The sequence below is a fragment of the Lepidochelys kempii genome, chromosome 8 (assembly GCF_965140285.1).
Source record: "Lepidochelys kempii isolate rLepKem1 chromosome 8, rLepKem1.hap1, whole genome shotgun sequence".
NCBI lineage: Eukaryota > Metazoa > Chordata > Testudines > Cheloniidae > Lepidochelys > Lepidochelys kempii.
The window spans coordinates 72,363,563-72,390,551 of NC_136387.1; the positions used below are offsets into that span (position 1 = coordinate 72,363,563).

General features: G+C 39.4%; 1 protein-coding gene across 6 annotated transcripts in view; it reads right to left on the reverse strand.

Moving 5' to 3' along the window:
• The window catches only part of PTBP2 (polypyrimidine tract binding protein 2), an 87,475-nt gene that overhangs the window by 42,129 nt on the left and 18,357 nt on the right, over nucleotides 1–26,989 (reverse strand). For 5 of the 6 annotated variants that reach the window (XM_073356969.2, XM_073356968.1, XM_073356967.1 and 2 more), the window contains one exon: nucleotides 16,835–16,910. The exons of the other annotated variant lie outside the window; for it this stretch is intronic. In XM_073356969.2, the coding sequence (XP_073213070.1) occupies nucleotides 16,835–16,910 (76 nt within the window). The remainder of the gene's footprint in view (nucleotides 1–16,834; nucleotides 16,911–26,989) is intronic. 6 annotated transcript variants of the gene reach the window in all.

Consider the following 26,989-nt stretch of genomic DNA (forward strand, 5'->3'; position numbering starts at 1 on the left):
CACCTCAGCTCATCAAATGAGGAGACTGTTGCATGTAACAACAGAAAGCAGTTTACCCAACATCTCATGGAAAAGGATGGAGTTCCAACAGATAAGACATGCAGTTTCTCAAAAATTCTAATTTCACCTGCTAACAGAAAGCAGTGATATCTTGCTTCTTCGCTCTCTTTGCCAGCTAGCATAAAGCAATGTGTCTTATTTGAGTCATGGATTGAGTAACACTGCCCTTTGTAAATTTTTACGAAGTATATATTAATGTGAACTTTCAAAATAAAAATATTGAGTTTGAAAATATGAAATTCATTCAGTTTTCAAAACTGTTAGTAGAAGCACTGAAGGAAACCTCTCCACCTTACTCTGCATAGTCTCTCACTTACCATTTTAAATGATACTTCTCAACAGGAGATAAAGCCCAATGATATATTGTGGGGAAAAGGGAATGATGATCCCATTTTAATACATGAAAAAACAGATGTTGTTCAAAACCACTAGAAGGTAAACTCAATTATTGTTAGAAAATGTTCAGTCATTTTAACAATGGCATACCTACGTAATCAACTATTGAGTGGCTGTAGCGATTATGTACTGTGGCTCATCTCAATCACAGATGGATTAAGGAAACAGCAGGCCAGCATAAAAGGTCCTCCCTGATGCAACAGGCTAAGTAAATAAATATGGGCAAGCCAGGAGAAATGTCAGTGTTTCAATTCTGCCAAAAAATACAATTACAGTACTTGGCACTTTAAATACCTGACTGCCCACAGGCTTGTATCATAATGAAATCTAACTTTCACCAGATCTAAAAAGACTAATCAAGTTTAACCTCCTCCCCAATTGATAATTTTCTGGACAACATAAAAATTAATGTTCACAAGGAAAAATATCTGCAACTCACTGTGGAAAAGCCAACATTTTCCAAACGATCATTGTTACTAAGCTGAATTATTTGTTTTGTAAAAAGAAAAGGAGGACTTGTGGCACCTTAGAGACTAACCAATTTATTAGAGCATAAGCTTTCGTGAGCTACAGCTCACTTCCTCAGATGCATATCGTGGAAACTGCAGCAGGCTTTATATATACACAGAGAATATGAAACAATACCTATTCCCACCCCACTGTCCTGCTGGTAATAGCTTATCTAAAGTGATTTCCAGCACAAATCCAGGTTTTCTCACCCTCCACCCCCCCACACAAATTCACTCTCCTGCTGGTGATAGCCCATCCAAAGTGACAACTCTTTACACAATATGCATGACAATCAAGCTGGGCTATTTCCTGCATAAATCCAGGTTCTCACATCCCCCCCACCCCCATACACACACAAACTCACTCTCCTGCTGGTAATAGCTCATCCAAACTGACCACTCTTCAAGTTAAAATCCAAGTTAAACCAGAACATCTGGGGGGGGGGGGGGGGTAGGAAAAAACAAGAGGAAACAGGCTACCTTGCATAATGACTTAGCCACTCCAAGTCTCTATTTAAGCCTAAATTAATAGTATCCAATTTGCAAATGAATTCCAATTCAGCAGTTTCTCGCTGGAGTCTGGATTTGAAGTTTTTTTGTTTTAAGATAGCGACCTTCATGTCTGTGATCGCGTGACCAGAGAGATTGAAGTGTTCTCCGACTGGTTTATGAATGTTATAATTCTTGACATCTGATTTGTGTCCATTTATTCTTTTACGTAGAGACTGTGTATATATAAAGCCTGCTGCAGTTTCCACGATATGCATCTGAAGAAGTGAGCTGTAGCTCACGAAAGCTTATGCTCTAATAAATTGGTTAGTCTCTAAGGTGCCACAAGTCCTCCTTTTCTTTTTGCGAATACAGACTAACACGGCTGTTACTCTGAAACCTATTTGTTTTGTATTATCCCTGTTGCCAATTCCAAACAAATCCCATCTTCAAAAGACACATCTACAGGACGGGAAAATCCCAAAGCTCTCTCTAGGTAAAATGTACTCAATATTCAGTTACATACCATTTAGTAGTCTGTTAGTTAAAAGTAATCTCTACAATAGCTAACAAAATGATTATCGCTTGGAATTTCACTGAAGAAAATAAACCCACATACACACCCTTCTCAAAAATACTGTCATCACTTTTCCAAATCTATACACAGAACCCCAAGATGCTGAATAACCAGCAACAATTTAAGAGACTGATGGGCGTGCTATACATATGCTACTATTTTAAGTCTAGTAGATGCAGAAGGTTCCTTGCTGCTTAATCCCCTCCCAAAGATTAGAAACGTTCTGTTTATTTAGCATAAACTGAATTCTTGAAGTTGCCTGTTTAAGAATCGTCAGGACCTTTCACTCCTTCAGCAAGGTACTGATAATTCCTATGAAGGGCAAAACAACCACTTAGCTTTCTTTTAAGCAACCAAGAGGGTCAGGGATCAGATCCAAAGAACAGAGAATCACGCACATCCTCAATAAAAGCCATGTTAAATGTAACCAATAGATGACAGATCATCTGGAGCATGTGGCTCTCAATCATACAGGCTGCAGAGACCGTCCTGGAGCCAACTCAGAAGTCAGAGCTGCTTTAGAAAGAAAACAGTGAATCCCAAAGCCCAGAATAATACCAAGCAATGAACAATGGGCCAACTTCATGTTGGAAATAGCTAAATTTGAAAAACAAACAAACAAAAAACACTGCCATGAATAGTCACTTTTCCTTTTTTGTTGAAGCATTAAAAAAATCCAATTTTGTAAGTGTTCTGAGGTCAAAACAATCTATGTTAGACAAAAATGTAATCCATCAGTAAAACTTTTGTATGGCAATTTAATTTAACGTTACTGTGAAAAACTGAGATGTAACTGAAGATTTAATCTGAAAATTAAATTTAAAAAATTAGACATCTCCTTGCTATATTGTGATACAAGTGACCCACTGTAAAACATTTTCTCTTTCTTCCTCCTACAGTAAATGCCCAGCAGTTCCCTTACCCATATTTGCTCAGCCTACATTACCTAGTCCATAGCAACTTCTGTGTAGTTTTGGGCAAGGTTTATGCCCTGGAAGAATACCTGTCTATTAAAAAAAAGTTACACTTTCACCTATTGTTTCTCTTGAGGAGTTATAATTTACCATCTCAATCTTAACTATAATTCTCTTGTATATATGCACAAATATAACAGTTGGTATTAGTTCATTGGCTAAAATCTGATAAATACAACTGGTGAACTCAAATAGCTTCAATTTCTTCAAAATGACCTCCTCACACAGAAAGGACAAAAGAGTCAAAATTGGGATTTTCCCCCTCTGTATTCAGCAGTCTGAATAAATCAAGATTCACATTTTCAGCTGAATGGAAACATGAAAATTAATTTTGTCAGGCACTATGTTACAAACATCTGTATTATATTGGATGCATAATTAAATGATCCTGTTAAGATTGTAAATTAAATATTCTAGCATATTTCTTAATATGGATGATTAATTTTAATAGGTCTGATAAAGAGCCTGAAACTGGGAATAGGATCTCTCACATGCACAAATAGGTTCCCAGAATGAGCCAATTGTGGAGATAAGTTATTGTATTAATACTGCACACAGAATTCTTCAAAAGAGTTAGCTATTCCTTAGATGAAAACTGAATTTTTACTGTTTGACATTAAGATACAGATATAGAAAAAAAATGTCACTAGTGAAAATGCATTAAGCATAACTAAAATAACTGACCATGACTAAGACCATCACATTTATTACAAATTTTCAACCTGAAACTAAACAATGCAAATATCTAATAGTTAAATAAAATTAGTGTGATCTACTATACCTTGGAGGAGCGTCTTGTAACCCCTATATTCCTCATCTGCATGTAATTGTAATATTGCATATAAAGCATGCCATGTGAGGTATCAGGGGAAAGGTTAGAACAGTGTCTTTCAGCAGATCATATTTAAATATGTGTATCGCCAATGTATTTGAAATTATAAGAATTGTGTTGTATGATTTTCACTAAAATATGCTGGGTGATTGGGAGGCACGCAGATTGACAAGGTAGGTAACCAACAGCAAGGTGGGTGCTGTTGAACAGACATCACCAGCCATTGTTCAGCAAGGGAGCTACAATACAATGACTCATCTGCAGGAGGCCACATCAGGGGAATTGCTCAACCTTGCTTGGGAGACTCAGCAATGCCCATGAAACATGCCTGTACTTGTGTTCTACAAGCACATGGACTAAGGGTATAAAACAGAACACAGTGGCCACATGCTTGGCCTCCCCTTCCCCCACCTATGCTGCAAGCAACAAGGACACTGAGAAGACTTGAAGACTCCAACAGAGGAGACTGGCCCAGGTTTCAAGGGTGAAATCTGTGTACTATGAACTGCAATATCCAGTGGGGTGAGAAAAACTGCTTAATCTAGATGTTGCCCAGTCTAATAAAGTTGAGAGTTTAGACTGCGTGCTTATATTTTATTTTATTTTGGTACCTAACTCTGACTTTTTGCTTATCACTTAAAATCTATCATTTGTAGTCAATAAACTTATTTTACTGTTTATCTTTACCAGTGAGTTTGCCTGAAGTGTGTGGCAAATGTACTCAGGTTTGCAAAGGCTGGTGTATATCCACTTTCCACTGATGAAGCGGTGAACCAATTAATAAATTTGCACCGCTCATCTTCAGCAATGCAAGATGATATATTGCTGAGGTAGTGGGAGCAGGTGGGATTCAGCCGATGCCTTTCTCTATGTGATTCATGAGTGGCTCAGGGAGCATTCATACAACCTAGCTGGGATGGGGGGGCTCTACATGCGGTTGTGCTGAGTGATCATAGCACCTAGAGGGACTTGCTGCTTGTCACTAGCAAGGCATTGTGAGAGACAGCCCAGACTGGAAAGAGTTAAAGGGGGCACAGCAGTCCCACTTTCCCTGGCTGCACCCTGGGGATCCCGTCATAATTAGTTTATATCTAAAAGAGATACATGGCCCTGAAGTTTTAAGTGTCACGTCCAAGACACTTAGCATACTTAGAGCAATGTTTCCCAACTGGTGTGCCATCAGGTCCGAACAGGTGTGCCACGGAATTTTTTGAAAAACTGCAAGTGAGAACAAGGCTGGCGAAGCTGCCTCACTGCCCCACCTCCTCCAGGGGCAGAGCAATCAGAGCTCACCCTCCCCTTCTGTATGAGCAACAGATCAGCTCCTCTGCCCCTCCCCTATCCACTGTCAGCCACAAGCCAGGATGAGGAAGAGCCCCTGGAGCTCAAGGTGTGCCATGGCAGAGAAAAGGTTGGGAACCACTGACTTAGAAGAAACGGAAAAGGAGCTGAGACTGCAAGTCTAAATTTCAAAAAGAAATAATTTTTGATTGCTAACTTGAGCTAGTGAACAGATTTACTTTTAACTTTCCTGAAAATTCAGTCTCAAGTCTCAGAAGCGGTGTTGACACCAAGCTCAGCAGTGAAATACCAAACATAAAAGAAAACGGATTTAATCTCTCCTATAATTTCAAATTTTATTGTAGACTTCATTATGGACTCACTACAGTCACCTCTGTAATGTACCCAGACTTTCTAGAGCCACTTAACGTTTCAGGTTGCCACATTTTGGGGAAAACATTATGGACACTTAGTCATGGTCACACAAACACTTCATGTAAATCAGTCCATTAAATAATGTGTATATTTACCAGTACTGTGCATAACACTCTACACTTCATCTTAAAAAATGTATATAGATTTAGCATTCCTACAAGTTTCCAGCCCTGGTAATGAAGTCCTCTGCTTCTCTATAGCACAGTGGCAGAGTAAACTTCCCATATACACTGCCTTGCTAACATGCCTCAACCTGATCTGGAACTACTTTCTTTACAGGTAAATAGCTGCCCATGCAGTTCCTGGCTTATCTGAATTGGTCAGTAAAAAGCATGGTGATGAGTTTATGATTTAGGAGTTGGAACACAGTCACACAACATCCATTATACAGTAACTTTCAGTCCCTACAGAACCAGGCTGGATTCAAACTGGTGATCTTCACAGACCATTAGCAATATTTCAAGGCATCCACTTGTAATCACAACAGAGCCTATATAACTACTGTACCAACAACTGGAAATTTTGTTTAAAAAGACTACTTTTTAGAGTTTATAGTTTTATCTTTCATCCAGATTTTTGAATAAAAAATGCTGTCTGAAGTTAGAAAAGGAGTACTTGTGGCACCTTAGAGACTAACCAATTTATTTGAGCATAAGCTTTCGTGAGCTACAGCTCACTTCATTGGATGCATACTGTGGAAAGTGTAGAAGATCTTTTTATATACACACAAAGCATGAAAAAATACCTCCTCCCACCCCACTCTCCTGCTGGTAATAGCTTATCTAAAGTGACCACTCTCCTTACAATGTGTATGATAATCAAGGTGGGCCATTTCCAGCACAAATCCAGGGTTTAACAAGAACGTCTGGGGGGGGGAGAGGGGGTAGGAAAAAGCAAGGGGAAATAGGTTACCTTGCATAATGACTTAGCCACTACCAGTCTCTATTCAAGCCTAAGTTAATTGTATCCAATTTGCAAATGAATTGCAATTCAACAGTTTCTCCCTGGAGTCTGGATTTGAAGTTTTTTTGTTGTAATATCACAACTTTCAAGTCTGTCGTCGTGTGACCAGAGAGATTGAAGTGTTCTCCGACTGGTTTATGAATGTTATAATTCTTGACATCTGATTTGTGTCCATTTATTCTTTTACGTAGAGACTGTCCAGTTTGGCCAATGTACATGGCAGAGGGGCACTGCTGGCACATGATGGCATATATCACATTGGTGGATGTGCAGGTGAATGAGCCTCTGATAGTGTGGCTGATGTTATTAGGCCCTGTGATGGAGTCCCCTGAATAGATATGTGGGCACAGTTGGCAACGGGCTTTGTTGCAAGGATAGGTTCCTGGGTTAGTGGTTCTGTTGTGTGGTATGTGGTTGCTGGTGAGTATTTCCTTCAGGTTGGGGGGCTGTCTGTAGGCAAGGACTGGGCTGTCTCCCAAGATTTGTGAGAGTGTTGGGTCATCCTTCAGGATAGGTTGTAGATCCTTAATAATGCGTTGGAGGGGTTTTAGTTGGGGGCTGAAGGTGACAGCTAGTGGCGTTCTGTTATTTTCTATGTTAGGCCTGTCCTGTAGTAGGAGACTTCTGGGAACTCTTCTGGCTCTATCAATCTGTTTCTTCACTTCCGCAGGTGGGTACTGTAGTTGTAAGAATGCTTGATAGAGATCTTGTAGGTGTTTGTCTCTGTCTGAGGGGTTGGAGCAAATGCGGTTGTATCGCAGAGCTTGGCTGTAGACAATGGATCGTGTGGTGTGGTCAGGGTGAAAGCTGGAGGCATGTAGGTAGGAATAGCGGTCAGTAAGTTTCCGGTATAGGGTGGTGTTTATGTGACCATCGTTTACTAGCATTGTACTGTCCAGGAAGTGGATCTCTTGTGTGGACTGGACCAGGCTGAGGTTGATGGTGGGATGGAAATGGTTGAAATCATAGTGGAATTCCTCAAGGGCTTCTTTTCCATGGGTCCAGATGATGAAGATGTCATCAATATAGTGGAAGTAGAGTAGGGGTATTAGGGGATGAGAGCTGAGGAAGCGTTGTTTTAAGTCAGCCATAAAAATGTTGGCATACTGTGGGGCCATGCGGGTACCCATAGCAGTGCCGCTGATCTGAAGGTATACATTGTCCCCAAATGTAAAATAGTTATGGGTAAGGACAAAGTCACAAAGTTCAGCCACCAGGTTAGCCGTGACATTATCGGGGATAGTGTTCTTGACGGCTTGTAGTCCATCTTTGTGTGGAATGTTGGTGTAGAGGGCTTCTACATCCATAGTGGCCAGGATGGTGTTATCAGGAAGATCACTGATGGATTGTAGTTTCCTCAGGAAGTCAGTGGTGTCTCAAAGGTAGCTGGGAGTGCTGGTAGCGTAGGGCCTGAGGAGGGAGTCTACATAGCCAGATAATCCTGCTGTCAGGGTGCCAATGCCTGAGATGATGGGGCGCCCAGGATTTCCAGGTTTATGGATCTTGGGTAGTAGATAGAATATCTAAGTCGGGGCTCCAGGGGTGTGTCTGTGCGGATTTGATCTTGTGCTTTTTCAGGGAGTTTCTTGAGCAAATGCTGTAGTTTCTTTTGGTAACTCTCAATGGGATCAGAGGGTAATGGCTTGTAGAAAGTGGTGTTGGAGAGCTGCCGAGCAGCCTCTTGTTCATATTCCGACCTATTCATGATGACAACAGCACCTCCTTTGTCAGCTTTTTTGATTATGATGTCAGAATTGTTTCTGAGGCTGTGGATGGCATCGTTTTCCGCACGGCTGAGGTTGTGGGGCAAGTGATGCTGCTTTTCCACAATTTCAGCCCGTGCACGTCGGCGGAAGCACTCTATGTAGAAGTCCAGTCTGCTGTTTTGACCTTCAGGAGGAGTCCACCTAGAATCCTTTTTTTTTTTTTTTGTAGTGCTGGAAATGGCCCACCTTGATTATCATACACATTGTAAGGAGAGTGGTCACTTTAGATAAGCTATTACGAGCAGGAGAGTGGGGTGGGAGGAGGTATTTTTTCATGCTTTGTGTGAATATAAAAAGATCTTCTACACTTTCCACAGTATGCATCCGATGAAGTGAGCTGTAGCTCATGAAAGCTTATGCTCAAATAAATTGGTTATTGTTCTCTAAGGTGCCACAAGTACTCCTTTTCTTTTTGCGAATACAGACTAACACGGCTGTTACTCTGAAACCTGTCTGAAGTTAAACTGCCAGCAGCAACTGTGAAATAAAGAAGGTCCAGTATGTCTGAAGAATAATTTTAATTCTAACTTTTAAGCTCAGCTTTGCACTTGAGTTATTTGTGAAATTTTTAAGTTACTTTATGAGACATGGTGACCTTGTTGACAGAGAATCTAAAGTCAACTTTTCCTAAGTTGATTGACTCTACCTGTATGCATCACAAAATACTTTTTTGATCTGTAGAATGACTGTCTGCCCGCCCATTTTTTCCCAAAATAAAATAAAATAATTAATTGTGGGACTTTCCAAGCCAACATTTACTGTAATGGGAAAGTTCTTCATTTGCATAAAGTTGACCCAATCAATCCCAATTGCGTGACGTCAGAGATTTCAGAGTGACAGTGCCACATTCTGATTTGCCAAAGAACTTCTAAGGATGGGTTTTCATGAGCCAGGCTGTCATCTTTAAGACCTGGAGGAAAAGGAAACTATAGTGCTTCTGGCTATATGACGTCAGTCCACGCTTGCCAAGAAGGCCTATGTTTTCTCCACTCCCTGCCTGGCAACCAACCAATGGGCAGGAGTCCAATAACTTGTAAAATCTAAGACTTGATAGCCACGAGGAATCAGCTTCTAACAATTCCATCAACATTAACAAGCTGTGTTGAAAATGTTACCAGCTAACCATTATTAGCTTCCTGAAGATGCATGAAACCATAACAATGTAAATAAATCTTCTATAAGTATCACATGTGTTTTGATTTTATTTTTTCTAGCAGGAAAACACTCCTAGAAAGGTCTGGTGTTCTCTCCTTATTAGGCACTTGATAGTTAAGTGAGAGTAAGTGTGTGTGATTATTTGTAAACCCATGTGAGGTCAGCTACAGGAACAAAAACTAAATTAAGTACCTTTTCTAATTAAAAAAACGAATCTCACATTTAAATGTTATGGATTAAGATTATGTGCTTAAATCCTGACGAACTGTTCTCTTTACCTTAACTGTTTCATGTTTAACATGGAAGTGAATTGATCTTCACTGTGTGAGTTTTTGACAAACAAAGTCATATAAATTGGGACTAAGAATGGAAATGCCCTCCTATTTTGTGACTGACAGCTAAAAAAAGACTGCCATTTTACCAGATTAAAAGAGTTACAAGGAATTATTATCCTATTTGGTATTGTTTAATTAACTGATAATTGTGATTATTCATTTTAGTTCATTAATAAACTATATAGGATAGGAAAATTGCGTCTTATTGAGCAATTTACCAGACATCAAGATAACAAAAACAGAGAAATCTAAGGCACAGATAATCCACCTAGTTGTGATGCACAGAACCTATCCTTCTATTGTTTCCAAATAAATGCTAATCAGAGGGGATCCCCTGGATATATTACAAACACAAAATATGTTAAGAATATTACAATTGCAAAGTCAGGCACTCAAAGTTGGGAAATGCTAAAATTAAGGTTACCCATGTAACCTTAATTCTGCTCTCTTGAGAAAATGCATTATGATAGTATGCAATCAAATAATTACAGACTATTTTTTCCAGCACGTATCGCAAACAGGGTTTGATGCCACACTTTCAGATTCATAGGATAGATTTCTACCAATTGATCTAAAGAAATAACTGGCAGTGGGTTTGTAGACGAGCTACTAGAAGACATAGATGGCCAGCGATTTATACAACTGTTAATTAGACAGCAGTAGAATGTTGGGTGTGTCAGAATTCCTGGCTCAAGGAGGTAAATGTCTACCAGTTAAGCCAACCACACAGATTTACACACACACTGACATAAAAGCTGTAAGTCTACATTTCTATCTCTATTGTGTGTAGTACCTAGCAGGGAGGGATTTTGGCAGTGAGTAGCTGTGGGTATGTTAATGTTATAGTGAATTGGAAATGGATCCTATGAATACAATATAGTACTATTAATATAGGAATTTTGAACTTTAAATCTATTTTTACAATGTTATGGATCAAAATTAAGGTTGGGTGTGAAATATAAATTAGGTGGGATAAAGATGAGTTAAGTAGCATTAAAAAGCAGTAAATCCCTTAACTATTCACTTCCAGATTTACTGTTTAGGTTTTTCTCTTTTGCCGTTATATAAGGTTTCATAAACAAAGTTACAGTTCTTCATGTTTTAGCTAGATTCCACTGAAAACACACTTTCAAGAATAAAGCTTATTTTTAAACAGTTTTTGCTTGTGAGCTTAAATGTATGCACATGTATGCACAAGCACATCTGTATGATAATCAATCATAAATGCCACATTTACATTACTACATAATGATAATCTGGCTAATATATCACCAAAATTTAGGATGGGTAGTAATTTTTTTAAACTTCCAGCAGATACTATTAAAAATTACTATTTGTGAACTTAGTTACTCAAGTACTTGTATTTATAACAAGTTATTGTTAACCACTGTCAGTTTAGCTGTGGCTTTATAAAAACAGGACATATAAATTCATTCATTCAATTTATAACAATGCATCTCTTCTTATAAAGGATGTCAAATTAGTATTGTTAAACCGAATTTTAAGATATACATCATCACTTGTATGTCACATTGCTAAGTGTTTTGTGAATGCAATTAAATATCTATCAAAACATATCTCTAATAAAACAGAGTTAAAACTTACCATAGACACTGGATTGTTAATTCCCCAAAGTTTAGTGGGTTTAATATCAATACATTTTTCCAGATGTTTTGCACTGATGGAGTTTTCTACACTGGATTATAGGAGTAGCAGCAGCCACTGCTACAGTTAAAGTTCGATAACTGTTTCCATTCTAATCCCTTGTTTCCAGTCCACTCAACTTTCAGGAACTTTAACCCCCTCAAGCTGAAATTTTCCATTCTGTGTGTCTGCCCACTGATTTATTTATTGGGGGGGGGGGCAAGGGGAGGGAGAAGAGAGGTAAGTTTTTGCAGATTTCAGAAAATACACAGTTTGGCTGTTTCCAAGGACAAGGAACTAGAAAACAGGCATACTTTTCCATACATAAAAATATTCCTGCAATTTTTATTGAGCAGCCCTATAGTTGAAAGGAATAAAGTTTCAGAAGATTAAATTTGGCAGAGAAATAGCACACCACAGAGGAGATGCATGTTTCCTTGTTCTATAGAAAATAAACGTGTTTTCTAGTTAAACCTTAGAATAAGAGCAATTCTTTCCCCCATATGCAAAGTACACAGTTAAGGAAGTATTTATTGGGCATGCAACATCTGCCTTCTTAGTTGCCTAGTGAAAAGCATAGGGAAGCATACTGTTAGAGACACCAGTTTAAGAGCAGTTAGTGCAGGACTTATGACCTAGATGACCATGGTGCCCTGCAGAATACCCAGAACTGAGGTAAAATTCTAGTATTTCCTTGTTTACATTCTGGTCCATTTCCTAGAGTTCTGTGAGTCAATATCTGCCATACTTCAATATAAAAAGGATGATTTCATAAACTCTGGAAGGAGGCTCATGCTCTCCGAAGACTTCTGAACCTAAATAATTTAAAATAAGAAACAAGAATGGCATTTTACACCAGCTTCAGAATTGAAGAAGGACAACATTTACTCCAATAGCTTTTATCTGTGCTTTTGACAGGAGAAGTTAACACACAGTGCAGCTCTCAGCTGTAGGTGTAAATGTCGTCATCAACTATTGCTAGAAAAACTCAGGGCCCTGACCTTTAATCTTAAGCAAAGACAAAACTGCTTTCCAGAATACGTAGTGGTTGTTAGGTCAACTCATAGTTCTTGTCTTCACTTTTAAAATAATCTATTCTAGCATCTAGGATTTTCTTCTCAAATGTTATGTGCTTTTCATCCAAAGGATTCACAAATCACTTGAAAAACTAATTTTGATATAGTAATATAGCTTATGTGAAATACAAACACTTCTGGGGTTGACAACTGCACCCTAACACTTTGAGGAAATGGGAGATACAAGAGTGCAGAAGTAGGTGTAAAAGCATTGATACTAGAAATAACATGGAATAAAGAGATCTGGACCTCTGGACAACTGAGAACGAATTCCTTTCTGAAAGGAACATAAATTAGAGTGTTTGATTTGAAGTCTATTTTGGTAAAGGTCTGTGTACTTTGGAAGCCAAGTACTCCAATTCCTTTGTATGTTCTGGTTGCAGAATGTTTACCACTGTTTAACAGAGTTGTTTCTGGCTCCGTTCTCTTAGATTCTAAACTATTATTTTCAACCTGCCAAGGTCAGAGCAAAATGTTAAAGTTTTTCCACAGACATGCCTTCATGATCGTGGATGACGATGGCCTGGGAGACCAATAGTGATGCAATAAGAATTACAGATTCTTTACCTTGTTTTACTTTGCAAGTCACCCAGACAATATGAAAAAATGGGAGAAAAGTACAGACATCCTTAAAAGGAAAGAGAAGGTATGTATCTTTCATATCATTCACCATCTATTTGAAGAGAATTATGACGGGGATTTTTTCAAAAGAGACTATGGGAATTTGGTGCTCAAGTCCCACTGAATTAAATGGGAGCTGGATGCCTAATTCCCTTGGGTTCCTTTGAAAATCCCCATCTAAAAATTTAGACAAGTTTAAGTGAAAAAAAATCTGATCTCTTGCTTCTTGTCGTGCAATTATTTATTATTTTTACAAAAATGTTTTTCAGTGCTTTACAAGGTATAGGACCAGAGAGGGAAGATATGATAGAGAAGGCTTTAAAGAACAAAAAATCCCCTCATTATGAATCACTGTTGGTAGGTAGACTCTTTGGGCTGTGGTACTAGTGGTAGGTAGACTTTTTGGGCTGTGTGAACTAAGTTGCTTTCAGGTGCATTTTGACCCTGGTTACAGAAATGTAAATTGCCCTCTTCCGTCTCTTCTTCTATGAAGAATCAGCTTGGACAGTATTATGGAATCTGATGAAGGAAGTGACAAGGTCATAAATACACCTTGTTTCCCAGGAATAGTAGAAAATGAAGACCAGGACTAATCAGAAAGAGAAGTTCTTGAGAACTACACAGTGTAAAAGAGGAAGGTAGAGCCATTTCTTGAGTAGCTACTGTTCCAAATCATGCTTCCTTTACAAATAGAGTGATCATGGATTATATTCTCTCTTTATAAAAGGGCTTCACATTCATGATGCTTTGAGTGTGATCGCAGATCTCTGACTCATGACAATACTATTAAATATATATATAAATTCAATGGCAGAGAGGCCAGAAGAAAGATTAGACGGGAACCTATTAGTCTATTGACCTATAATACATTTTAAAATGACATTTCGAACACGTGCCTTAAAAAGACCCGGTCAAGAATTTGAATTTGGTTTCCCTTTTAGGCTTAATTATGCCTTAGTTGATCATTTATATTATGAGTGGTTGAAAAAGAACCTGTACTGACCTCTCGCTTGCAAAGCTGGAAAAATTTCCTCTGGCTCTTGATACAGCCAGAAGAATTGTCCATTAGATCTCACCAGACAAGATGTGGGAGTAAGTCTATATTTTCTGTTCAGAGGCTTATGTCTCATAAGAGAGCTGGACTGAGGAAACAGGTTACGTTTTGATGAATTCCTGAAAGTTTTCTCCAAGGATATTTTCAAGAGTCTCCGTTGAAAATGACATAATTGTATTAATGCATTCAGGAGCATCTTTGTTAGGGGTGCTTATTTCTTTTAGAGTTCCCTCCTCTTTTTCCAATATTTACCATTTCCATTAGAATGGGCAATGGATCTGGGCATGATAGAAGAGCTCAGGTTAAGATTATTCAGTTTGTTGAAACTTGTAGCTAATTTGACTGTAAAATATAAGTATGGGCTCAGATTTTCCAAAAGTGACTAGTGATTCTGAATAGCTACCTTGATACACTTTGAAAGGCTCTGATTTTCTCAAAGTGCCAAACCCCATTTCTCTGAAAATTAAGCCCTATTATGTGTTTTAAGTTGGATACTCAAATCACATTTTAAAATCCTGACCATAATTTTTTTTAAAACCCAATAGTGTGATAAATGAATATTTTTCAACAAAAATCTTGAGTGCATTTGTTCCATTTGAGTACATTAACATCTTTCACAACCAACTGGTGGCCCTTGTAAGAGCCTGGGAGGAAGGATCAATTTGGGAAGAAAGAAGTATTTCCATTTTGCAGTCAATTTAAACTAATTTAGTTCTCTCAAATTTGTATTTTAATATTGGCTCATTTGAAAAGTGACATTAACTCTCATGTAGCAGTAAAACTTGACAGTAATATAGCACTTTTGTTCAGAATCTTCTTTGATTAAATAATGTGGATTTAGTTGGGATGGCATGCATGTTTCCCTTGGAAATGCATAGAAAGTTTGGGAGTAGGGGAGAAGGAATCATAGTTTTTCCCAGAAGATGGAAAAGACTGTAAAGAAAAGATGGCAAGTCAGGACACTTCCTAACTCAAACATACTATTATTGTGTCCAAGGATACCTAGAAAAGAAATAGGGACATCCTCCAGAAGCAAAAAGGAAACTAGGAGAGCTGGGTAAAGCACTGGTGTTCAGAAGCCTTTATTTAATCTAAAAATAATGTATAGGCTCTCTGTAGTGGTTTTAAAGCTATGCCACAGTCATAAGCACTCAGGGAGGAAAGTGCCACCTTTTAGTGCAGGATTACTGATGATATGGTCCATTGATAGTAGGAGCTACTAGACAACCTGCTGCACTGCTGGGGAGAATTCACCAACGACAGTAAAGTGGTGAGCTACGGCTTCTTGATTACAACTATTTAGATCACCCACTAACAGATTAGAGGTATGAACTAAACCACTCTGCCACTAGAATGACAAAGACCTTAAGTGGTAGGTGTGCCAAAACAGTAGGCTGAGCAAAGCTCCTTTGACAGATACACTCTGAAATAGTTTCAGAGGAACAGCCGTGTTAGTCTGTATTCGCAAAAAGAAAAGGAGTACTTGTGGCACCTTAGAGACTAACCAATTTATTTGAGCATGAGCTTTCGTGAGCTACAGCTCACTTCATCAGATGTTTACCGTGGAAACTGCAGCAGACTTTATATACACACAGAAATCATGAAACAATACCTCCTCCCACCCCACTGTCCTGCTGGTAATAGCTTATCTAAAGTGATCAACAGGTGGGACATTTCCAGCACAAATCCAGGTTTTCTCACCCTCCACCCCCCCACACAAATTCACTCTCCTGCTGGTGCCAGCAGGAGAGTGAATTTGTGTGGGGGGGTGGAGGGTGAGAAAACCTGGATTTGTGCTGGAAATGTCCCACCTGTTGATCACTTTAGATAAGCTATTACCAGCAGGACAGTGGGGTGGGAGGAGGTATTGTTTCATGATTTCTGTGTGTATATAAAGTCTGCTGCAGTTTCCACGGTAAACATCTGATGAAGTGAGCTGTAGCTCACGAAAGCTCATGCTCAAATAAATTGGTTAGTCTCTAAGGTGCCACAAGTACTCCTTTTCTTTTTTCTGAAATAGTTGTTAGGAAGTTATAAAGAAAAGGAAACAGGTTTCAATTAGTGAAAAGCCAATTTATTTGGAGTCCCCAGCAGTTTGACAAAGAAACACTAACACACACTGCATTGAAGTGCTGCTGTGAGCCTAAAGCTGCTTCCATACTAAGGCAGTGAACTAGGATCAGAGTCTAGAGCTGTGGCAGTCTAGCTGAGGAGTTATTAGAATTTTAATTATTCATAAAGTTACTCCATTACTATGAAATGAGCAGGCTAATCCAGCAGGGATGCCCAGAAAAATGGATGCCTACACATGACAAAGTTAAATTCCTATAGCGGGTCCTGTTAGCCACTGTTTGCTCTGTATCACTTCTTAATTTGAAGAGAATTTTATAACCCATTCCATATTAAAAAGTGTAATTATTTTCATGTCCCATCCATTCCCCAGCCCTAAGAATCGTTTCATCATCTGTAAATTTCCATTAATTTAATTGGTTTACTCTTTTCAAATATTTGTTGAGTGTTTCAATGTAGATACAGGGTTGCTAAAGTCTGGTGCATGCCAACAATTTATTCTTGTACAATAGGATGGAATCTATTTTACTATTTTCCCCTTGTAAACAGGAAAAGATTCTGAGATATAATGTTAGATTTCTCCTTTGAAACACTTACCAGTAACTACCATGCTGCTCATGTTAGAGTTCGGACTATTGAGTACACTGCCTGAAAGAAGTTCGTCAGATCCTCTCTAAAAAGAAAGAGACAGTAAGAGTTTTTTCCCCCTGTATTTTTGTTATCTTTAATGTTGATATTAAAAATATCAGTTTGACAGGGCAAATCCCTTCAGAGAGCTTTAAATGAACATTACATAACCTATTAAGATTTGAGAGATTCTCCCTTTTCAGAAAAGTGACAGTAAATAAAAAAATTAAAATCTAGATAATACAGTATATTTACATAGCATCTCTCAGTTCAAATAATTCCATACACACAATCACTTCATCCACAGCTGAAATGCAACCTCCAGGGACCACAAGAGCTGTCCAACAGTACACAACTTCTGAAATATTTTAGAACAGGAAGTTATTAATATTTTATCCACTGAAACTAAATGGGGAATTCAGGCAAATAGTGAAATTAGAATTTGACCAAAGTGCTAGGGCAGTACTACTATTAGAAACAGTTCAAAGCAGACTGTGGTGTTTTGCACTTCTTTATAATACATAAAGGAACCATGAAAACAATTTTTTTTTTTGGTTGGAGGATGGATTTCTTTTTGGTTTAAACTTCACAAAAATAAGAAGAACATCATCTATTTTTTCTTAGTCTTCTTTTTGGATGATTTCAATGTAGAACGCAGATACCAGAGGAGATTTGGTGTTGAATCCTTAAAGAGGGATCCTTTTCCCCCAAGCATTTTGAGTTAAATAGGTGTTAAAAATAAGTCTGAAGCAGCCTAAATACTTAAAAATATATATATTTCACCTCTCAGTGATCAGGTTTCATTTCCTTCCAGGATAGAAAAAAACACCCAGACAAGTATGTCTAATGTAAAACAAGTATGATTTTGTGTGTTTGTTTTAAATCTTTCAGGCCTTCCTCATAAGCCAAAATGAATTTAAAAGGACATAAGCCTCCCCTCCTTTGCATGTCATCATTAAAAGGCTACTGGATTTTTTGTGTCCAAAATAGGTTAGGACCTCACTTTTGTGTCTTAATTCAAAGGTATCTCCAATAGCACCAATGCCCTCAGCACCAACCCAGGCCATTGGGTCATTACTAAAAAGGATGAGTGCCAGCTACTGAATCACCAAATATTACTCTGCATGAAATCTATGTTTCCATTCTGAGTACTGGACACAAACTGCTTTACTTACAAAATCTTTATAATAATCAAGATGTTTCAGACTGTGCTGCCTTGAGACAGGTATTATCTACCTCTGTTTGAAAAGCATCCTGTATATTTTGGATAGTTCTTCATTCTAAATAATAAATACATACTAAACTAATCTGAGGATATCACAATACTAAGTGGTATGCTTATACCAGGATGCATATAATCAAGCCCAAACTGTAATATTAGTGTATATATTATATATGCATGTGTATATGAAGAGGAATATCAAAACATATAACACATTCTGAAGTATTCCATATCTAAGATCCATAACATCCTAGACAACACACCAAGCCATTCCGGTCACTAAGCTTATTCAGTTTTGAGCACTAGTTCTCAAAGTTATTTACACAGACTATTCCTGAATAATTTTAGTTTGCCTCACACCCTTGTTGATTCTAGATTCTGCTCTACACATTTTTGGGTTCAAACTGGCAACGTGATTTGACTTAAATTTAATAAAAGAAAACAGCAGAGAGTCTTGGCACTGTCAGAGGAAATAATTTTTAATTAGATCAAAAGAATGAACTTAAAACAGACAAAACTGAAAGGCGATTCAGAGAAGCTATGGAACCTTTCCATTATTCACTCTACATGACTGTTCTCAAATACAAATATGACTGAAATATAGAAGATGGAACTCATTGAAATGTTCTCTCTCTCTCTTTGAAGATCTAAATTTCTACCCCAATATCTGCTAAGGAGAGGATATCATAGTTTGACATCAAAATTATGGAAGACAGGATAGTTGAATTTAAAAAAATATCTGCACTTCTGTGCCATCAGCCCACCAATATATTTCCACTGAGGGATTTTACCTCTGTTTGCAATGGACAAAAGTAATTAGTGATGGCAGCTATCATAAAAAAAACTCAGTTATTACTACTACTAAATAGACTACACACAGTTTAAAAACAAAACAAAAACAAAAAAAACCTATGGTAGTTCCTCAAAAAAACTCTAATATAATAGTACTTCAGTTTGCTTGTAAGACAGCCCTTCCACTGCATCCAAAGTGAATTCCCATGCTACTCACTGTACTGACCTGGATATATTCAGATTCTGTTTTCATTGCTTCATTTGAGGGCAATTACTTGCTCATTCTCATGCCTGAACATAGACAACACACAGGCCACATCTCTACCAGTGCTGGATCTAGGCACATGCAATTTTGAGTCTAGAAGGCTTTCAAGTCCCTCACTTCTCAAGATTTTTTCTTTTTGTTTTGGAAAGATGGATGCTATTTCAGACTTGGCAAAGCAACAACTCAAACTCACGGAATCCTGATCTGTCTTAAGTAAACGCCAGAACACTAACCCTACGTATTTACCCTACAAAGGGAAGACTGTACAGAATGAACAAACTACTTGATGAACTACTAATTTTACTTAAACTACTTAAACATGGAGTTTATTAGACCCAGCCTCTTTTAAATGATCCTCACTCATGCCTGCAAATTCAGTTTTGTCCTTCCTATCTCATCCTGTACCCGTCAGTGCAGCCTTTCACCAGAGATGTGAAGAAAAATATTTAAAGTGTGGTTCTACCCAGAAAAGCAGCTGTGTAAAAGTGACATTGTGGGATTCCTCATGCAGGACCAAATTTTCAAAAAAAAAAAAAAAAAGATTCAACTGTCAACTTAAGCCTTCAATATGCGACTCCAAAAAGCAATTTACAAACTTCAGAAGCATAAATTTCTTCATGTACTGTAAATATGAAATATCAAAATTAAAAGAAGTGGAATGTAGGCAATGTGTAACTGTATAATACCACTGGGCAACAAATACAATCAAATCTTTTAGTTCTTTCAAAAATTATAGGACAAAACTATAGGTAAGAAGGAAGTGCAGTGCAGTGACTAGCCACAGTGTCTAGATCTTTGCTTTAAATGTTGCAACTAATTTAGAACCCATATTATAATTAGTTTCAAAATGGTGTGTCCCAACACGCATTACTTTGAAAATGTGTCTAATCTGAATGCCAGAGGTTATGTTGCATACCTTCCTAGTTTTATCAGGCCATTACAGTCATCAAAATCCCCAGAAGTCTAACCACGAGTCAGGCTGGCAAAAAAATCTATTGTCAACTATTTTTCTGACATCTCCAGAATAATATATTTTAACTCTAGTACAAATCTCTTTCCACATTTAAGAAGCAAAGAGTAGAAATAAGCAGCAAATTCTCAAACTTTTTTTTTTTTTAAATCTATTACTGGACTTCATAAAACTTGGTAGCAATTAATTGCCTCATGAGGACCTGTCAAAAAATTTCTGGAAGTCTAAACCATAAGTTGTCTGCCCAATTTTTTATTAACTCTTAAGAAGAGAAACTTTTTGGAAGTCAATTATTGTACCTAACGTAACAGATTTGTTTAGGTTAAAGAAGGCTTATTAAAAGCACTACTCAAATTTGCAGTCTCTTGTGACAATGGAAATAAACAAAACACAAAGTGAACGGTGTTACTACAGTCAACAAATGAACAAAACTATCCCTCTATTTCAAACACAGTAGTAAAAGCCAACATTATCATCTACTTACTATACACAATTAATATCTAAACAGTTTTTAATTACAATCTGGTGATGGGGATATAATAATTATAAAATAAATTCTGTTAACTCTTGGGAGAGATTTTGATTTACCGATGATACATATCTACGTTAAGTAGAGCATAAGACATGTTTTTTCTGTAATGAAAGAAAGCAGAAAAATGTTAAATGGTAGTTTTAGTTACATTGTACATTTACCACAGTTCATCTCAGCCTAGGCGCATATTTCAAACCATGAGCATAACACCACTGTGACACACTCAGGGTATGTCTATATTGCAATAAAAGACTCACAGCAGAGCCGCAGCTGGCCTGAGTCAATTGACCAGGCTCTGAGACTTGCTGCCACAGGTTTTTTATTGAAGTGTAGGTGTACCCTTAGCTTCTAACAGCATCTACAGGCAACTGAAAACTAGTAGTATGATGGAGTAGCAGCAGCATTCAAAAAAAAAGGGTTCAGAATAACCAGTGACTGCCATTCCAGTAGCTAGAGTCATCCTTCTTCAGGGTAAGTTTCTTGCAAATCCAACTATAAAGTGTCTTCAGGCATTAAAAAAAAACAAAAAAAACATTGCCTCCAGAGATGAAAATACTAAGAGTTTGAGTTAGTATATTGGGGGGGAAGGAGAGGGCACAGAAAAATAATCGCTCATTTACATATTTCAATTTGCATGAGCGATAGATATGAATTTCATTAATATTCTGTTGTCATATGATAATTTTTTAGTGAAATACAGCATGCATATATTTTGTTTATGCTTATGAGTGAAGAGGAAGTGCATTTATGAATAGACATCTTACCTTACACACTGACCTCAAATAGCAATATCCCCAATCTGCTCCAAAAATAACTAACAGAAGCCAACTCACTTCGGAGAGCAACATACTATTACTTGACTTCCCAAGGCCAGGGCCCCTGGAGTATGCGTTACATCTGTACACATTCTTGTCCTACCTACAGTCCAAAAGAAATTCCATGCAGGTTCACAGGTATGCTACAACAATCCCTACTTTCATCTCTGCCACATCACCATATAGACAAAAGACTTGTCTAACACAGTTTTTACTGATTTAAATACCATTTAGTTAAATCAGGACAAAAACTGTGCATAGACCAGCCCAACAACTCTGTATTCCACCAACAATTGGTAATTCATTGCTGTAATTTGTTTTTAAATTCACTTGTCTTTCTGTAACTAATTGGATATTACACGAATACCTGTCGTCATTTGTCCTATAAATCCTCTCCCTCTTCCTCACTTCTCATCAAAATTTCCTGTAAGCTGCGCGGCTACGTAGCAGCCTATTTAGCACCGCGCAGGCGCTCAAGGAAACCGCCTGGGGACCTGCTGCGGTCGGTGGAGGGGTGCCCCTTCCCCAGCCCCCAACCTGGTGCAGCTGGGGCACAAGACGCCCCTCCTCCGTTCCAAACTATGCTGAGGTGCGGCTTGGGCCAGCCTCAAGCACGGCCGGAGTGACCCGGACCCAACCACGGCTGGGAAGCCCAGACCTGCTGCGGCGGGGCGGCACAGTCAAAGCGGCCAGGCTCCAGCCAGGGTGGCCCTCCCCTGGCCCAGACCTGCTGGGGCCAGGGGATGGGCGCCTATCCTGCAGCTCCAACCCCAGAGCTGCCGTGGTGGGGAGAGGTGCCTCCCCACCAGCCCAGGTGCTGCTGCTGCAAAGAGAGAAACCTGTGGGGGTCCTCTCTCCCCACCAAAGCCCGTGAGCCCCCTCCTGCACCTCAAATCCCTCATAGAATCACAGGATATCAGGGTTGGAAGGGACCTCAGGAGGTCATCTAGTCCAACCCCCTGCTCAAAGCAGGACCAATCCCCAATTTTTGCCCCATATCCGTAAATGGCCCCCTCAAGGATTGAACTCACAACCCAGGCTGAAGCTCAAACCACTGAGCTATCCTTCCCCCCAACCCCTCATCCCTGGCCTCACCCCAGAGCCCACACCTCCAGCTGGAGCCCTCACACCTCAACCCTCATCCCAGAGCCTGCACCCCAACCCTCTGCCCCAGCCCTGAGCCCCCTCCCACACTCCAAATTCCTTGGCCTCACCCCCACCACATGAATTTTGTTATGTGCTTCGATGTGAAGGTGATGTGTGACACATCACCTCCATATTGGTGCACATAACAAAATTCATTCCGCACATGGGTGGGAAAAATTAGAGGGAACACTGCTTCGCACCCCAGCAGACCACAGATCCTTTACATCTCCCTCCTACCATCCTCTCTCCTTCTCTCATATATTCTCCATTTCAACTCCCTGCAGAAGAGAATATACCTCCTTTGGTTATAACCAATCACATGTTAAAAAGCCACCTATATCTGTATAACAGAGTATAAAATGAGATTTTCAGAGCAATCTAGATTTAGATACATCTTTCATTAAAATTAGATGTACCTGAATCACACTTAGGTCTTGGAAACTTAAACCACAATGTGCATATTTAAATATGTATATATACATATGCCTGAGGAAGGAGATGCGTCTTGCACTGTACCCCGAAGATCACTCAACCTGGGCTCTATCAGACCAGAAAGAAGAGTTGCAGAGTCAAGAACTAAACAGCTGCCAAGAATACATGCCACCACACTTACACCTACTGACTATGAGCTTGAACACTTCTGAGTCAACTACCATGAGAGAAAGGAGGCTGAAGCAGTTTCTCAGATAGCCAGAGCCCCACAACTTTAAGCATCCAGATACAAATATGTAGCCATCCTGATCGATTCTCTGGGGTAATACATTCCCTTCAGCCATTGCCAGCTTAAACGTGGGAAGCCACATTCTGTGCCAGCTGTAACTAAATAGTAATACCTTGGCCGAGGCAGTGAGACTAGGGAGAAATGTACTGCTGATCACGCCTGAGACAGAATATCAGTTTGAATGTGCTGATTTAAGCGACAGGTTATATACCACAGCTGTTAGATATGAAATTGCAGAACTGAGCTCCTTCAGAACTCTTGGGTGAGTACCATCTAGTCCTGGTAACTTATTACTGCTCAATTTAGCAATTTGTTCCAAAATCTCCTCTACTGACAACCTCAATCTGGGACAGTTCCTCAGATATGCTACCTAAAAAGAATGACTCAGGTGTGGGAATCTCCCTTACATCCTCTGCAATGAAGACGGATGCAAAAAATTCATTCAGCTTCTCTGTGATGGCCTGGTCTTGCTTGAGTGCACCGTTAGCACCTCAATCATCCAGTTGCCCCACTGATATGTTTGACAGGCTTCCTGCTTCTGATGTACTTTAAAAAAAAATGTATGCTGTTAGTTTGTGTTTTTTGCTAATTGCTCTTCAAATTCTTTTTTTGTCCTGCCTCATTCTACATTTACACTTGACTTGCCATAGTTTGTGTTTTCCTCAATAGGAAATTTTAAAGTATGTCTTTTTCCATCTAACTGCTTCTTTGTTGTTTAACCATGGTCCTCTTACTGTATTATATTATTTTATTTTTTTAATTTGGGATATACATTTTGTCTGGGTCTCTGCTATGGTGTTTTAAATAGTTTCCATGCAAGCATTTCACTCACAACTGTTCCTTTTAATTTCAATTTAACTAGCTCTCTCATTTTTGTGTAGTCCCCCTTTTTGAACTTAAAATGCTACTGTGGTGGGTTTCACTGGTATTTTCCCCCTACAAGGATGTGAAATTTAATTATATTATGGTAGCTACTACTGAGCAGTTCGGCTATATTGACCAGTTGGACTAGATCCTGTGCTCCGCTTAAGACTAAATCACAAACTGCCTCTCTCCTTGTGGGTTCCAGAAGTAGCTGCCCCAGGTAGCAGTCATTAATGGGGACTAGCAATTTCTCTGCATTCCATCCTGAGGTGACATTTACCCAGTCAGTATGAGGATAGTTGAACTCCTCCATTATTATTGGGTTTTCTGTTTTTGTAACTGCTAATCTCCCTGACCATTTCACAATCATCATCACGATCAAGCGGTATTCCTATTGCTATACTGTAGTTATTCAAGAATGGAAATTCTACCCATATAGATTCTATGGTACTATCTTGAATTAATGAAACTTTTACTTTATTTGATTCTATGCTTTCTTTCATATACAGTGCCACCTCTCCTCTCGCCTCCTCCCCCCAGTGCGACCTACTGTCATTCCTATTTATTCTGTACCCTGGTATTACCCTGTGCCATTGTTTATCATCATTTCACGAAGTTTCTGTGATTCCTATGATACCAATATCTTCATTTAACACCAGGCACTCAAGTTCACGCATCTAAGTTTTTAGATTTCTAGCTAAGTATTTTTCTAGCTGTCTAAGTTTTTAGCTAAGTTTTTTAGTTTTTAGTTGTCTGCCTTCATGTGATGTAACTGAAGGGAACTCTTTCATTTGACCGTTTTCCTTCAGTTCCTACCCGTACTTTATCAGCTTCTATCCCCTACTCCTTACTAAGATATAGGGTATCCCCTTTAATAAATACTCCATCTATGGGATGTCTCTTTCTGAACTATGTGCTTCTCCACACCTGTCAGCTTTCACCCAGCTCTTAGTTTCTAAACTCCTCTACGACCTTTTTAATTTTACTTGCCAGCAATCTGGTTCCCTTTTGGTTTAGGTGGAGCCCATCCTTCCAGGATAGGCTCCTCCTTTCGCAAAAGGTCTCCAGTTCCTAATAAACCTAAATCCCTCCTTCAAACACCAACATCTCATCCACACACTGAGATCCCACAGTTCTGGCTGCCTAACTGACCTTGCACACGGAGCTGGAAGCATCTCAGAAAATGCCACCATGGAGGTCTTGTACTTTAATCTCTTTCCTAGCAGCCCAAATTTAGCTTTCGGGACCTCTTTCCTACCTTTTCCTGTGTCACTGGTACTTACATGTACAACGACCACCAGTTCCTCCCCATCACTTCACGCAACTACATCTAAATTGGCTCAAAAGGTCCACAACCTTCACACTCTGCAGGCAATTCACCTTGCAGACTCCCAATCATCATAAACCCATCTATCTATATTTCTAATAATCAAATCTCCCACTACTACTAGCTCTTCCTAATAACTGGGGTTTCCTCCCCCAGAAGATGTATCCACTCACACTGAGGATTCCATTCATCATCTACAAGTAGAGACTCAACGATGGGCTCATTTCCCTCCACTCCAGCTTGATGTTTTCCCCAAGACTTTCATTCTCCTAAAGAGCACAGAGGTTGTCAGTCTTTCCTTTAATTAGTTCAATTAGGGCCCTAACTCTCTCACCCAACACTCACTACTGTTCAGCTAGGTAAAAGTCATCATTTGTGTCCAGAAGACAATACCTTAATCCATGGTTTTGGGCAGGCTGCATTTTTAAAATCTTGGCTAATCAAATATATACAGTTCAGAGAAATGGAAAATTTGTAATGAGAAGAATAGCAGTACTTTCTCAGGTATGAAATATATAATAGTTAAGCTATATGAATGTTGGTTATAAAGAAGCCAGGTGAAATAGAAATTTCTGACGTATCCATTTTTAAAACTTACACTTGTAGAATTAGATGCATAGGTTATATATAAATATACAATGTATATAGACATCATAATTTCTTCAAGGAGATAAAATTAAAATATTTGATTGCGCTACCCTCAGGAGTGAGATATCAGCTAAAACAGGTGTGTAAACTACGGCCCATCAGCTGTTTTAATTCGGCCCTCGAGCACCCGCCGGGGAGCGGGGTCTGAGTCTTGCTCTGTGCAGTTCCCGGAAGCAGCGATGTGTCCTCCCTACGGCTCCTATGTGTAGGGACAGCCAGGGGGCTCTGCATGCTGCCCCCACCCCAAGCGCCGCGCCCGCAGCTCCCAATGGCTGGAACCACAGCCAGTGGTAGCTGCAGGGGCAGTGTCTGCGGATGGGGCAGCGCGCAGAGCCGTCTGCCAACACCTCCGCATAGGAGCCAGAAGGAGGACATGTCGCTGCTTCCAGGAGCTGCTTGAGGTAAGCGTCGCCCAGAGCCTGTACCCTTGACCTCCTCCCGGGCCCCAACCCCCTGCCCTGGTCCCTCTCCCACCCTCCGAACCCCTCAGTCCCAACCCTGATCCCCCTCCTGCACCTCCAACCCCCTCATCCCCAGCCCTACCCCAAAGTCTGCACCCCCAGCCAGAGTCCTCACCCCCTCCTGTACCCCAACCCCAATTTCGTGAGCATTCATGGCCCACCATACAATTTCCATACACAGATGAGGCCTTCAGGCCAAAATATTTTCCCACTCCTGAGCTAAAGCTACCACGGCCTGTGGAAAACAGTACCAGTATTCAGTGTCATTACACTATACCTCTAGATTCATGCAACCGAATAATTCCTTCCTCATTTCCCCAAACTCCAGCGAGGGCACAGGGGGCGGAGCCTACTCACTACAA